Raw genomic sequence first — 15,664 nt, forward strand, 5'->3', positions numbered from 1 at the left:
TGAAACAATTCTGCCCCAACCTTCAAGGGCAAGGTTCTGCTTAAATGCTATTTCCTCCCTGAAGTGTTCCCCAATCTCTCTTCACCTTTGAGCGGAGGGAACTCTCCCAACTCCGAGTTACCCACATCTTTTCTGTGCCCCGCCCCACACTTTCCCCAATTCCAGCTGCCTGGGGAAATGCCTCACTTTCCCTCTGTCTAACTTTCTTTGTTTCAGGTGGAATTTGCCAGCACAAGGAACTCTGGGCAGAAGAGACTGCTCTGTGTAATGGGGAGACTGCACAGAGACAAGATGAAGTTTGAGAGAGTGAATCTGAAAGAGAATTTAGCATGGGCCATGTTATAGCTCTGCTGGCTTTTCCTAAAACATGAAAACTGGAGGAGTTCCCATGGTGGCTCAGTGGTTAACGAATCCGACTAGGAACCATGAGGTTGCAGGTTTGATCCCTGGGCTTGCTCAGTGGGTTAAGGATCCAGCGTTGCTGCAAGCTGTGGTGTAGGTCACAGATGCGGCTCCAATCCTGTGTTGCTGTGGCTTTGGTGTAGGCTGGCAGCTACAGCTCCAATTCGACCCCTAGCCTGGTAACCTCCACATGCCGTGGGAGTGGTCCTAAAACAGGCAAAAAGACAAAAACAAACAAACAAAAAACCAAAACATGAAAACTTGAGAGTAATAAATTGTAAATCATTTTCAGTGATTTTTGTTTAACTCCAAATACCTTTTGAAAGCCATCGGCAAACCACAAACTTCTTCATTCTAACACACTCTCCTGCCAGGAGCCTCTTCTGCCTTTAGGATGGCCTCAGGGATTCCTCTCCTGCACAGGCTGGACATCCTGGTTTCCTACAAGGTTCTAGACACTGAGCTTTGAGAGGAGGTGTACATCTTTCATTTTCCCTCAAGGGTTTGATTTACTGGGAGGTGGAGGCATGATAGAGTAGTTGATTTGGGGTAAGTGAGAGCTGACTTCAAGTCCTGGCCCTGTTGCTTGCCAGTTCTGTGACCCTGGGCAGGTTACTTAATTTCTCTCTGCCCCAGTAAAGTGGCATAATAATAACAGTGGTAGTAAGTCATCCCTCAGCATCCTTAGAGGATTGCTTCCAGGACCTCCTGCAAATACCAAAATCTGTCTCTTATATAAATTGGCACAGTAGTTTCATAGAACCTCCACATATCCTCCTATATACTTTTTATTTTTTGTCTTTTTAGGGCTGCACCTATGGCAGATAGAAGTTCCCAGGCCAGGAGTCAAATTGGAGCTGCAGCTGCAGGTCTACACCACAGCCACTGTGACACCAGGTCTGAGCTGCATCTGCAACCTACGCTGCAGCTTGTGGCAGTGTCAGATCCTTAACCCACTGAGTGAAGCCAGGGATTGAAGACACATCTCCATGGATACAAGTCAGGTTCTTAACCTGCTGAGCCACAAGGAGAACTCCCCCATATACTTTCAATCACCTCTAGATTACTTTTTTTTTTGTCTTTTCATCATTTTCTTGGGCCGATCTCACAGCATATGGAGGTTCCCAGGCTAGGGGTCGAATCGGAGCTGTAGCCGCTGGCCTACGCCAGAGCCACAGCAACCAGAGCCACAGCAACCAGAGCCACAGCAACATGGGATCCGAGCTGCATCTGCGACCTACACCATAGCTCATGGCAACGCCAGATCCTTAACCCACTAAGCAAGGCCAGGGATCGAACCCGAAACCTCATCGTTCCTAGTCGGATTCGCTAACCACTGCGCCACCACAGAACTCCTCTAGATTACTTATAATAGCTAACATAATGTAAATGCTACGTAGTTGCCAGTGCAGGGAAAATTCAAGTTCCGTTTTTTGAAACTCTCTGGAATTTTTCTGATCTGTGGTTGAATCCACAGATGCAGACCCTGCAGACATGGGGGGGGGGGCAACTCTACCTCTGACAGGTATTGTTAGAGGACAAACGAGATTAATACACGCAAATGAACTTCGACTGTAAACACTCAAGAGATGCTAGCTCTAAATACACAGCCCTCAAAGGCTTTAAGATTCATTTTTTTTGTCTTTTTTTTGCCTTTTCTAGGGCTGCTCCCGAGGCATAAGGAGGTTCCCAGGCTAGGGGTCGAATCGGAGCTGTAGCCGCCAGCCTACACCAGAGCCACAGCAACTTGGAATCCAAGCCTCGTCTGCAACCTACACCACAGCTCACGGCAACGCTGGATCCTTAACCCACTGAGCAAGGCCAGAGAGAACCTGCAACCTCATGGTTCCTAGTCAGATTTGTTAACCAGTGCGCCACAATGGGAACTCCCAAAGCCTTTAAGATTCTTGTCCAGGAGAATTCATTTGCTTGGTCACTGGCCTGTGCGAGGGACAGTGGTACTGGCCAGGGGCTAGGGCTACCAGTCAGCCTTGATCTCTGCTCCCATGGCTTTGTGGACTAGTGGGAGATAAGCAAACCAGGCACACAGGGTGGTGATACAAGGACATGGGGTCTCACCAGGCATCCTGGGAAGAGTCATCAGCTTGGAAGGGCTGGGGTAGAGGAGGCCAGGGCACAGAGGCCAGGAGGTGAGGGATGTGATGCAGTTTGGACGTTATCTGGTGGCACTGGTGAGTCAAGAAAGTTAAGGTGGGGAGAGACTAACAGTTATGCAGTTCAGAAGGTCCCCAGGGCAGCCTTGGGGTGAACGGACTGAGGACTAGGCAGCTTGAGACCAGTGTCTACAAGGGTTTGGGGACCACACCATCTAGACAGGGAGAAGATGATGAGCAGAGGCAATGACCTTGGGGATGGTGGGATGAGACAGATGGGAGAAATTTCAAGGAGCTGAACCGAGCAGTCTCGGTCCGTGCCTGTAAGTGCAGGAGTGGAGGGAGCCTGGTGGATGCGGTCCCTCTCGTCAAAGTCACAAGTGCCGAATGAAGGACCAATTAAAGGAAAAAACGGTGAGTTCAGCTTTGAATGTGCTTAATTTCGGGTGCCTAGGGAGCACCCATGTGGAAATGGCTAGCAAACCACTGGGTAAGTTCTATCCCAGCGGGGCTGACACATTACTGGAGGGCAGGAATCCTGAGCTAATACTTACCAAGTGCTTATTCTGCACCACTGGTACACCCTCAGCATAGATCAGCTCATTAATCCTCATCACTGTTCGGGGGAGTGGGTACCAGTACTATCCCACCGTGTGGACGACGTATGTGAGAAGTGACAAGGCAGGCCTCAGCCCCCAGCAGTCTGGTGCTTGAGGCTCGGCTTTAAGCCATCTCACCGGCCTGCCTCCTGCGGAATTCTCCTCCTGAGACCGCAAGGAGCAGGCAACGTGGACCTCAATGACCTCCTTCCTACCCTCATTCCAAGCTCCTCTTCTGCCAAGATGGAAAGTCCCCTAACCTTCTTTCTCTCTGGGGCCTAAAGACCACACTGCCTGGTTAACTCCCAAACTTCCTGTGGGTACCAAAGGCACGTAATCGGGAAATGCTATTTACAAAGGGCAGCCCTTTAGCCTTTAAAGGAGCTGATGTACGTGAAAATGCTTTGCACAAATCCTAAGGTATCTTGCCAACCATTTAATCTTTTTCCACTATTATTTTTAAAAACTTCTTATTAAAGTACAGCTGATTTACAATGTTGTGCTAATTTCTGTTGTGCAGCAGAGTGGCTTAGTTATACACACAATACATTCTTTTTTTTTTTTCTAATTCCTTTCCATTATGGTTTATCCCAGGAGACTGGATGCAGTTCCCTATACTATACAGTAGGACCCTGTTATCTATCCATTCTAAATGTAATAGTATGAATCTACTACCTCCAAACTCCCAATCCATCCCTCTCCCTCCTCTCTCCACCTTGGCAACCACAAGTCTGTTCTTGTTCATTTGTTTTGTAGATAGGTTCATTCGTGCCACTTTTTTTTTTAGGGCCACACCTGTGGCATATGGAAGTTCCCAAGCTAGGGGTTGAACTGGAGCTACAGCTACCAGCCTATGCCACAGCCACAGCCAAGCCAGATCCCAGCCACATCTGCAACCTACACCACAGCTCAGAGCAACTCCAGATCCTTAAGCCACTGAGTGGGGCCAGGGATTGAGCCCGCATCCTCAATGGATCCTAGTCGGGTTCGTTACTGCTGAGCCACAAAGGGAACTCCTGTGCTACATTTTATTTATTTATATATTTATTTTTTTGGTCTTTTGTCTTTTGTCTTTTTGTTGTTGTTGTTGTTGTTGCTATTTCTAGGGCTGCTCCCGAGGCATAAGGAGGTTCCCAGGCTAGGGGTCGAATCGGAGCTGTAGCCACCAGCCTACGCCAGAGCCACAGCAACTCGGGATCAGAGCCGCGTCTGCAACCTACACCACAGCTCACGGCAACGCCGGATCGTTAACCCACTGAGCAAGGGCAGGGACCGAACCCACAACCTCATGGTTCCTAGTCGGATTCGTTAACCACTGCGCCACGACGGGAACTCCCCTGTGCTACATTTTAGATTCCACATTAAGTGATATCATATGGTATTTGTCTTTCTCTTTCTGACTTACTTCACTTAGTACAATGATCTCTAGTTGTATCCACGTTGCTGCACATGGCATTATTTTGTTCTTCATGTGGCTGAGTAGTAATCCATTGTGTATGTTTATCATATCTTATTACTCCATTCATCTCTACAATAACAAATGGGACCTAATCAAACTTACAAACTTTTACACAGCAAAGGAAACCATAAAAAATCCAAAAGGACAACCTATGGAATGGGAGAAAATATTTGCAAACAATGCAACCAACAAGGGCTTAATCTCTAAAATATACAAACTCATACAACTCAACAACAAAAAAACAACCCAATAGAAAAATGGGCAGAAGACTTAAACAGACATTTCTCTAAGGAAGACATACAGATGGCCAGTAGGAACATGAGACAATGCTCAACACCACTAATTATTAGAGAAATGCAAATCAAAACTACAATGAGGTACCACCTCTCACCAGTCAGAATGGCCATCATTAACAAGGCTACAAACAACAAATGCTGGAGAGGGTGTGGAGAAAAGGGTACCCTCCTACACTGTTGGTGGAAAGGTAAGTTAGTGCAACCACTATGGAAAATGGTACAGAGGTTCCTCAGAAAACTAAACATAGAACCACCATGTGATCCAGCAATCCCACTCCTGGGCATATATCCAGAGAAAATAATGATTCGAAGGGATACATGCACCCCTATGTTCATTGTAGCACTATTCACAATAGCCAAGATTTGGAAATAACCTAGATGTCCCTCAACAGATGAATGGATTAAGAGGATGTGATATTTTTAACCTCTTTCTTGCTTGTTCAGGTCTCGGCAATCAGGCTGTTGGTTGCAACATTATGAGTTACACTAAGGACAACCTCCACTGCATTCCTGCTCTGTATCAGGCAGTGTGCTGAGGACTTTCACTGCTCTAATGCCTTTTTTTTTTTTTTTGGTCTTTTTAGGGAGGCACCTGTGGCATATAGAAGTTCTCAGGCTCGGGTCAAATCGGAGCTATAGTTGCCAGCCTACACCACAGCCACAGCAACGCAGGATCTGAGTCGTGTCTGTGACCTGCACTACAGCTCACAGCAACACTGGATCCTTAACCTACTAAGCGAGGCCAGGGATCCAGCCCGCAACCTTATGGTTCCTAGATGGATTCCTTTCCGCTGCAAACGACGGGAACTCCCTCTAATGCTTTTTAATTCTCAGAACAACCCCACGAGTCAATATTACTGTTCCCATTTGTAAGACTGGGAAACTGAGGCACAGAGGTGAATTACTCAAGGTCACCCAGCTAGGAAGTAACAGAGCCAGGAGTCAAACCCAAGTCTGTTTGGGTCCAGAGTATGAGACTCTGTGAGAAAACCCGAGTATAAACTTCCACAGATGCCATCTTTTCTTCTCTTTCTCCTTCCCATTTACTGTTGGAATTTTGGCTTACATGCTGCTCATTAGCACATTACCAGAAATTAAGTACAGGAAGGAAGCGGCGAGAAACACAGAAGGGAAGTTGTTACTTGAACAGAACTGGAAATCTGATTAAAAGCTAAGAGGGGGTAGAGATGTAAACTACTGATTTAAAAAAGGGTTGAGAATAATGTGGATTTCAAGTGTGTACTGTGACCTACGCCATAGCTCACAGCAACATAGCTCCTTAACCCACTGAGGGAGGTCAGGGATTGAACACGCATCCTATTGGATAGTCCGTAACCTGCTGAGCCACGATGGGAACTCCTCAAGTGTGCATTATTAATTCAACCAAGAGAACATTAGCTTTGTTCAATGATGAATTTCTTTGATGTTAGAGGCCATGTGAAATAAAGGGATATGGAGGGTTGAGAGGCTACGTGCAGGAGGTTTTTGAGATGTTGCTGGCTATTCTAGACCACTGTTCCACTTTAGAGAACTGCTTGATAATTAACTAAGCATTAACCCTGTGTTGTTGTGTCATCACACTCCTTCCTATGGGTGCTAGGAAACCAAAAAGGAAAAGTGATTTACTCGCCCAGGCATTCTGCCTTAGGAGGTAGGTCTGTGTAACACTGGCAGTTCTAAACTCAGAACTCAAGACCACGTTTAAAGTCTCTTTAAGGAGTTCCTGTCATGGCTCAGTGGTTAGTGAACCCAACTAGTATCCACGAGGACCCAGGGTCAATCCCTGGCCTCGCTCAGTGGGTTAAGGTTCTGGTGTTGCCGTGAGCTGTGGTGTAGGTCACAGACACGGCTCGGATGCGGAGTTGCTGTGGCTGTGGTGTAGGCCGGCAGCTATAGCTCCCATTTGACCGGAGCCTGGGAACTTCCATATGCCACAGGTGCCTCCCTGTAGGCAGGTAGCTGTGGCTCCAATTAGACCCCTAGCCTGGGAAGCTCCATATGCCTTGGGTGGCGGCCCTAAAAAGACAGAAAGACCAAAAAAATAAATAAATAAAGTCTCTTTAACACACAGATGTTCAGAATAGGCAAACCTATAGAGATCAAAAGTAGATTAAGTTATCCGAAATGAGGATGTTTGGAGGAATGCAGAGGGACTGCCACGAGGTACATAGTTTCTTTTGGGGGTGATTAAAACATTCTCAAATTGATTGTGCTCATGGTTGCACAACTCTGTGAATATGTTAAAAAACCACTGACACAAACACTTTATTAGGTGAGTTATATGGTATGTGACCTGTATTTCAATAAAGCTGTTAAACAAATACATGGTTTCGTTATTTTCCTATGGCTCATCCAAATAATTCCAGCTGACTGATGAACCACAGTTGATTTTGAGATAATTTGCACATTTTCAGAACAAGGATAGAACACACAAGTTCCCATATACATTTGGCCAAGGCACTTCCATCACCAAGAAGAAACCTGGTACTGAGATGCTTTATTCTCTTGGGTAAGGCACTACTCTTTTTTATTTTTTCCTTTGGTCTTTTTAGGGCCACACCTGCAGCATACGGAGGTTCCCAGGCTAGGGATGGAATTGGAGCTGTAGCTGCCAGTCACAGCCACAGCCACACCAGATCCAAGCTGCGCCTGTGACCTACACCACAGCTCATGGCAATGCCGGATCCTTAACCCAATGAGGGAGGCCAGGAATCAAACTTGTGTCTTCATGGTTGCTAGTCAGGTTCATTACTGCTGAGTCCCAGTGCAAACGCCACCCAGGCATTACTCTTAAATCTAGCTGGTGTTTCCTCTGTGATGGTGGCCTCCCTCCTCGGGTGAGGGTCTAACCCCCAAACTGCGCTAGATTTTTGGGAGCCTCAGCCCTGGAGAATAAGTCTTGAGCAGTTGAAATAGCTGTTATAAAGATAAAAGCCAAGGTAGTGAAATCCATGAGCTTTATTCCACAAAATGACTCATATCTGCTTTTACTTTAAAAACAGTTCCAACAGACATGTTTCTCTTTTCCCAACCAGAACAAATTGAGAGTTGCCAAAGGCAGAAGAGGAAGTTTACTGGAGGCAAAGTGATACTAGCAAGAAGGGGCTGCTGACAGCGTAATGGAGAAAGGATAAAGAGTGGGTCCGTGTGGTTCAGAAGCAAATAGCCCTACATGTGGTGACTCTGAGTCATCAAGGAGAATTTGTGATTCTAAATTGTGATTTATAACCCTCTGTTTATCCTCCCACAGGCTCAGCCAACAATATAGGGTCTTTTAAAAGCAGGCCTTGGAGACCCAGGGCCTAGGACTTACAAGTCTTTTAGCTGCCTATGAAAAGGAAACAGTTCATCTATGGCTCCAACATCAAAGTTAATGAATATTTCATTCCCTATCTACAGAATGTAGCACATTGTTAACTTTATTCACCGCTAAAATTGGTATTCATAAAATATCACTGACACATGAAAATAATTTGTAGGTCTGATTTTCTCACTCCACAAGAATTACTGAATTGCAGAACAATCATGGACAAAAGTAAACTAAATTTTATTCATGGCTTTTCTTTATAATATAAAAGCAATATTATAAAAATTGTTCCAAAACTGTACAATAAAAGTCACTATATCCTTATCATGAGCTGAGGGCACATTTTAACATACATGGTATGACGTCAGCTGGGTCAGGTGCAGGGTTAGTCAACCCGCCTGCAGCTCTGCTCCCCTCCCGCCTCAAGCCATCCCTCTGTGCCTTTTGGAACTCCTCCACTTGCTGGAAAATCAATCGGTTTTCATTCTTAACCTAGCACAGAGCTTCCTCTGTCTCCCTGCCCTAAGGTCCTCAGCACCCTCCCTGGCGGAGGCTGGGCCTGTTCCCACACCAGCCCTAGCTCAGGGAATGGGGTTGGGCCCTCCCACCTGGCTTCCAGGTGTACCAATTTCAGCTGCTTCAAGACTCACGCCATCCCACCCTCTCATCCTCTGCTTCACCTCAACACAGTTGTCGTTTCTTGATCATTCTTCCTTTTTTTTTTTTTTTTATAGCTACTTCTTGGGTTGCTCCCGTGGCATATGGAGGTTCCCAGGCTAGGGGTCGAATCGGAGCTGTAGCCACCGGCCTACGCCAGAGCCACAGCAACGCGGGACCTGAGCCGCGTCTGCAACCTACACCACAGCTCACGGCAACGCCAGATCGTTAACCCACTGAGCAAGGGCAGGGACCGAACCCATAACCTCATGGTTCCTAGTCGGATTCGTTAACCGCTGCACCACGATGGGAACTCCCATTCTTCCTTCTTCACTGAAAATGTTGGCACCTTCCTTTCTGCCCATCCCACACACTGACCTCATCTTGGCCCTCACTTTACAAAACGTCAATGCCTCTGCCCCTCGACCTCCTGCGTACTTCATCACTCAGCTCAATCATCCTCTCCACTCCAAGCTTTCTTAGCACTCCCTATTGTCATCTTTTTTTCTTTTGTCTTTTTCGGGCTGCACCCGCAGCATATGGAGGTGCCCAGGCTAGGGGTCCAATCGGAGCCTTAGCCATGTCTGCAACCCACACTATAGCTCACAGCAACACCAGATCCTTAACCTACTGAGCAAGGCCAGGAATCAAACCTGCATCTTCATGGATGATAGATTTATTTCGGCTGAGCCACAACGGGAACTCCATATTGCCATCTCTTTGGTGGGGGAGGCTATGGTGCACAGCAGCCTGATGTGGGATCTCAGTTCCCAGACCAGGGATTGAACCCAGGCTGTAGCTATGAGAGCACTGGACCACCAGGGAACTCTCCCTATTATCATCTTAAGATACTTTTAAATTGAGATATAATTTATATATTCTAAAATTAATCTTTTTAAAGTATATAATTCATTGGTTTTTAGTTTATTCTCAAGGTTTTACAACCATCACCACCATTCCAGAACATTTTCATCCACTGAAATCGAAACATCATACCTACTAATAACCACTCCCCATCTCCCCCTTTTTCCCTCAGCCCCTGGCAACTACTAATCTTTCTGTGCCTATGCATTTGCCTATTCTGGACATTTCAAATAAATGGAACCATAAAATACCTGGCCTTCTGTGCCTGGCTTTTTCCACTTAATGTAATGTTTTCAAGGTCCACCCATGTTGCTGCATATACGAGTGCTGCATTCCTTTTGTTGTTGTATGAAATTCCATCATATGGATATACCATATTATGGACTGAATGTTTGTTTCCTACCCTCTCCAAATTCCTGTGTTGAACTCCTAACCCCCAATGTGATGATATCTGGAGGTGGGGCATTTGGGAGGTAATCAGGTTCAGATTAAGTCATGAGGGTGCAGCCCCCATGACAGGGTTAGTGCCCTTTTAAGAAAAAGACACCAGAACTCCCTCTCTCCCCTATCTGAGGACATAGTAAGAAGGTGGCTGCCTGCAAGGCAGGAAGAGGGCTCTCACCAGACACTGTACCTGCCAGCAACTTGATCTTGGACATCCCAGCATTCAGCACTATGCGATATAACTTCCTGACACATGTTTCATTCCTCTTGTATAAACATCTAGAAGCAGAATTGCTGGGTCATATGGTAGCTCCATGTTTAACTTTTTGAAGAATGACCAGACTGTTTTCTATTCCTATTTCGTTTTACATTCCTACCAGTAATGTATGAGGGTTCCAATTTCTTCACATCCTTGCCAGCACTTGCCATTGTCTGTCTTGTTGACCGTAATCATCCTAATAGGTGTGAAATGGTATCTCATTGCGGTTTTGATTTCCATTTCCCTGATGGCTAATGATGTTGAATATCCTTTCAGTGGCTTGTTGGGCATTTGTATATCTTCTTCGGCAAATGTCTATTCAGATCATTTGACCATTTTAAAATTGGCTGTCTTTTTATTGTTGAGATGTCTATTATCTTTTAAAGATGCTACCATTTTAAAGCAAACAACCCTAGGCCAAGTCTGGATTCCTGCCTGCTACAGCCACTGTTTCTTGCAGAATTTTTTGAAAGAGTTCTCTCCACTTGTGGTTTCCCACAACTCCCTTTTCAAGCTATTACAATCTGGCTTCTGAACTCAACACTGCATTGAAACTGCTCTAAGCAAGGTCACCAGTCTATTTTGTTATTGAGTTCAATGGGCACTTTTCAATTTTTAGCTTGTTTGATTTCTCTGTGGAATTTAGCTCTGCGTCCTTTTCCACCTTTATTGAAAGGCTAGAAATTCTTGGCTGAATGACAGCACATGCCTCTGATTGTTCTCTTACATCCCTGGCTGCTCCTCCATTTTCTCAATGGGCTTCTCTTATTCTGCTCATTCATAAGGGATGATCTTTAAGATTTTGTCCTCAGCCCTCTTATTTTCTATCTTTAGATGATCTCACCGGGCATTCACATTTATTCCCATGGGTTCAAAGACAATTTAACACAGCTTACTCCTAAATCTTATCTCTATTTCCTGCCTAGGCCACCCTCCTGTGCTCCAGTTCATATATTTGTCTAACCAACATCTCTAAGGACTCCCATCTATCCTTGAACATTTCATGTCCCACACCAAACTTTTTTTTTTTTGGCCATTTCTTGGGCCCATCCTGTGGCATATGGAGGTTCCCAGGCTAAGGGTTGAATCAGAGCTGTAGCCACCGGCCTACACCACAGCCACAGCAACACAGGATCCAAGCCGTGTCTGCACTACACTACAGCTCACGGCAACGCCAGATCCTTAACCCACTGAGCAAGGCCAGGGATTGAACCCGCAACCTCATGGTTCCTAGTCGGATTCGTTAACCACTGAGCCACACGGGAACTCCCCCACACTAAACATTTTGTCTTTATCTCTCTGGCCTCCCCTAACTCAGTGAAAAACATCAGTGACTGAATTCTGAAGATTAAAAAATTTTGTCTACTTCCTTCCATCCTTGCATCCTGTGCCCCCAGTCTGGTACCATTTAACAAGATGATCCCAACATCATCCTGACTGGACCCCCAGCTCTATTTTCTTCTCCAAACTGTTGCCAGAGATCTTTCTAACCTGCAGATCTCACTGTATCCTTCCTCTGCTTAAAAGAGCTATTGTAAAAGATGGGATTACACTGGAGCCGGACACACAAGGGTTTGAATCTGAACACCATTCACTCACTGGCCGTGCGACTGTGGAAGGAATTACTTAATTTCTCCATGTTTCGTTTTTTTTGTTTGAAAAAAAAAAAGCGGGTAGGCACCACCGTAACACCTCGTGGGTCCTCCTGAGGATTCAGAAGATGCACCTTTAGTTGAGTGGGCACATTTTAAGTGCTCAATACATTTTAACTGTTATTTTTACTAAAACCTCCAACAGAGGTAAATGAATAAACTTCATTTTTATCCTAAGATGTGAGGGTTAAATGAAATGACTTTAATAAACTCTTTTCAGACTCCCCTGGACACTGTAGCGTGGTAATCAACTGCCAGCTTCACTCTGCGCTGGTTACTCAGCTTTAGTGTCAAAAAAGTACTCTGGGGAGGCAGCGGCAGTGGTGCGGCTGGCGTTCGGGAACCAGGACGCAGGATCGGGAATCGGTGCAGCAGCCCCAGTTCCTCCGAGGCGCGGCTGCAGGGGAGCGCCGACCCAGGGCTTCTTCCCCGCCCCCGCCCGACCGTCCCCCGGTGACCTTCCCCGCCGCCCCTGGCCCCGCGGCGGAGCTCACCGTATCTGCAGTCAGAAGAATCGAAAGCCTTTCGGGAGAAGCCCGCACCACCAGACCACAAACCACGGGGGCCACCCCAGCCCTGCCGCTCCCCCCCAACACACCGACCCCCTAAAGCCCCGGGGCAGCGCCCACCCCACCCTGCCGGCCCGCGTAGGTTCCAGGCAGACGACGGGTGCTGGCCCCGCCGCCGCCGCAGCTCAGCCGTTCGCCCGCCTGGCGCTCCCTCCCGGAGCCCGCGGCGCTCACCTTGAACGACATCCTGCACATGGCCGCGGCCGACCCGCCGGGACCGGCGTGCTTCCGGCCCGGACGCCAGCCCAGCCCTCCCTCCGCTCGCCTGCCGCCTTCCGCAGAGGGACGGCCTCGGTGGCGCCGCGCTCTCCCGCTGCCGCAGACCGAGCTGGGCGGGGAGGGGGGGGCTGGGCTGGGAGAGGAAAGGGGGAGGGGCTGGGAGGGGAAAGGAGGGGATGTGAGGGGCGGGGTGGGGGGTGCACCCGAGACAGCTCTCCGCCGCTCTGCAGCACACACACGCCCGCCCGGCTCCGCAGCCACTGTGCACACTGCACACACAAGTTCACACACGCACCACTGTACACTTACAACCTCACGCTCACTCTGCACACATCCAGGCTCACTCTCTCTCACACTCCAAACTGTATACCCCACACTGTGCACCCTCTCCACTTTCCACACAAACACCATCCACACTCCCGTTCACCCACCCACACTTCTCACACTCCTCACACACAGCCTCGCGTACACACACTCTGTGCACATCCACATTCCTGTTAGACACACACTCCAAACTCCACACACACTGTGAAGTCTCCACATTCCACAAACACAGACTCACACACAATACATAATTCCACATTCACATCCACATATACACACCACACACCCACCCACACGTATATACACACATACACATCCTCCCAAAGGGCACGGCTTGCATCAGATGATTGTCAGTCTTCACTACAGCACAAATATGATGATGGAAATAAAACATGAGAAAAAAATTCACCCATCATCCCACCACTCTTTCAAATGGCTATTTTCATTTTTATTTCTGCCCTTCTAGGTTATCCTTTCTCCTTTTCTTTTCTAAGAATCTGGGCTTTTTTCCCTCCTGGGGAAAGAGTGGAGGAAACCTTTTGATTGAATGAGTAAGAAGTAGTGTTTTCCTTTTTGAAGGTGAAGGGCGTAATTTGAAATATATGCATCTTCCTCTACCTTTTAACCACACCAGTCACTTCTTCCTCTTAGCAGAATCCTACACACCTGCCCTTTCAGGAGCCCCTCACTCCTTCACAAATAATGCTTGCTGGTTGTTCAGGGTTGGTTTGAGGGAAGTTAAAGTGAGAGTCATGTTTTTTAAAATTAAAAAGTATTATTTTTAAAGTATAATAAGCGATAATAGTCTTCCTAGAAAATTCAAATGCTAAATTAAAAGTGGACAGCTCTGTGAGTTCCCATCGTGGCACAGTGGTTAACGAATCTGACTAGGAACCATGAAGTTGCAGGTTTGATCCCTGGGCTTGCTCAGTGGGTTGAGGATCCAGCGTTACAGACACGGCTTGGATCCCATGTTGCTGTGGCTCTGGTGTAGGCTGGCAGCTACAGCTCTGATTGGACCCCTAGCCTGGGAACCTCCATATGCTGCGAGTGCGGCCCTAGAAAAGACAAAAAGACAAAAAAAAAGGTGGACACCTCACATTACAGGAGTCCACACATCCTCCCCCTCACCTGTTCAAGGTTTCCTTTTCCTCAGATGAATTTCTAATGAATTTTTAATTTAAAAGTTAAAAAAATACAACTACAACTAAATTTTTAATTTAAAAGTTAAAAAAATACAACTACAAATTGAAGTTCATAAAGGACATAAAAATATTCATCCCATGTAGATAAATTGTATGAGTTTGTGCTTAAGACAATTTTAAGAAAAAAGTTCCAAAATTTGATAGGAATTTCTAACTTTGAAAAGCAAGAAAAACTCAAAACTTTTCCCCTGCCTTGGGTGTCTATGGATGAGATGTTTTGCTGCATGACGTTATTATATAAGATCAAGTATCAGAGATTTTGCTTTGATAGTTTTGATAAACAAAAAGAGGGAAGGGAAAGACATTAATATTTTGAGTGCTATGTACCAGGTGCTTCCTTTATAAGAATGCTAAGAGATGAGTTTTACGCTCATTCCACAGCTGGGAAAACTAAGGTTCTGAGAGATGAAGTAATTTGCTAAGGAGTGATCAAGCTAGATCTTTAAGTCTTTCTGGCCCCAAAGTTTGTTTCCTTTCCACAACCACACTTGCCACTCAGAGTTCTTTTTGACATCGTCTCTGGCCAGGCTGCTGATGGGATTCTTGTTGAAGTCACAGGAAAGCATGTGCCTGCACACCTGGTTCATCTTGTCTTCATGAAGAAGCCCCCCAAACACAGCAAAACTCTCATGATCACAGACTCTGGGTCTTAGAAAATGTCTTTTATTTTCTTCAAGGGTTAGTTTACAGTTGGAGACATGGTAGGTGGTCAAATCGTTGATTGATTAGAAGGGGTTAGTTTACAGTTGGAGATACGGTAGGTGTTAATCATTGATGGATTAGAAGTTTCAGGGTTGTGTTCTCCATATCTGCACGGTCAGAAAGCCCACTGCTCCTCCAAAGACACCCACAACACTTAAGCATAGACAGCTGAGTCCATCTCAATTGAGGCCATATTTGTTATCACCGCTGTTCACACCAGCACAGGCTGTGTTTGTTCTCAATTTCACTCTGTCCCAGTTTACACTCTAGCAGGACTTGCCCTAGACAGGACAGCGAAGTAGGTCAGGCTGGTTTACTGAGCCCTGTCCCTCTTTTTTTTTTTTTTTTGTCATCAGCCCCCTTCACCTCAATTAAGAGTCTACCCTGGACAGTTTGCCTGCTGACATTCCCTGTCCATCTTCTGACTTCTCATCTCCCAGCTGGTTAACTCAGTTCCTCCTGAGTTATAAGGGGGACTGAGTCCTCCTCATAAGGGGGACTGAGTTAACCAGCTGGGAGATGTGGAGTGAGCCAAGAATGTAGCAGATTTGGCATTGAATAATCTGCCCCAACACCTGTTGTCCCCAGCTTT

The 15,664-nt window shown here is 46.5% G+C and overlaps 1 protein-coding gene across 2 annotated transcripts in view; it reads right to left on the bottom strand.

The window, feature by feature from the left end:
* ANKRD29 (ankyrin repeat domain 29) overlaps positions 1 to 12,947 on the bottom strand; it is a 56,407-nt gene extending 43,460 nt beyond the window's left edge. For both annotated transcript variants that reach the window (XM_047793934.1, XM_047793933.1), the window contains exon 1: positions 12,797 to 12,947. In XM_047793934.1, coding sequence (XP_047649890.1) covers positions 12,797 to 12,817 — 21 coding nt within the window. In that variant the 5' untranslated portion in view covers positions 12,818 to 12,947. The remainder of the gene's footprint in view (positions 1 to 12,796) is intronic.
* Between the last annotated feature and the right edge of the window lie 2,717 nt (positions 12,948 to 15,664).

This window comes from Phacochoerus africanus, chromosome 8 (assembly GCF_016906955.1).
Source record: "Phacochoerus africanus isolate WHEZ1 chromosome 8, ROS_Pafr_v1, whole genome shotgun sequence".
NCBI classification, from domain to species: Eukaryota; Metazoa; Chordata; class Mammalia; order Artiodactyla; family Suidae; genus Phacochoerus; species Phacochoerus africanus.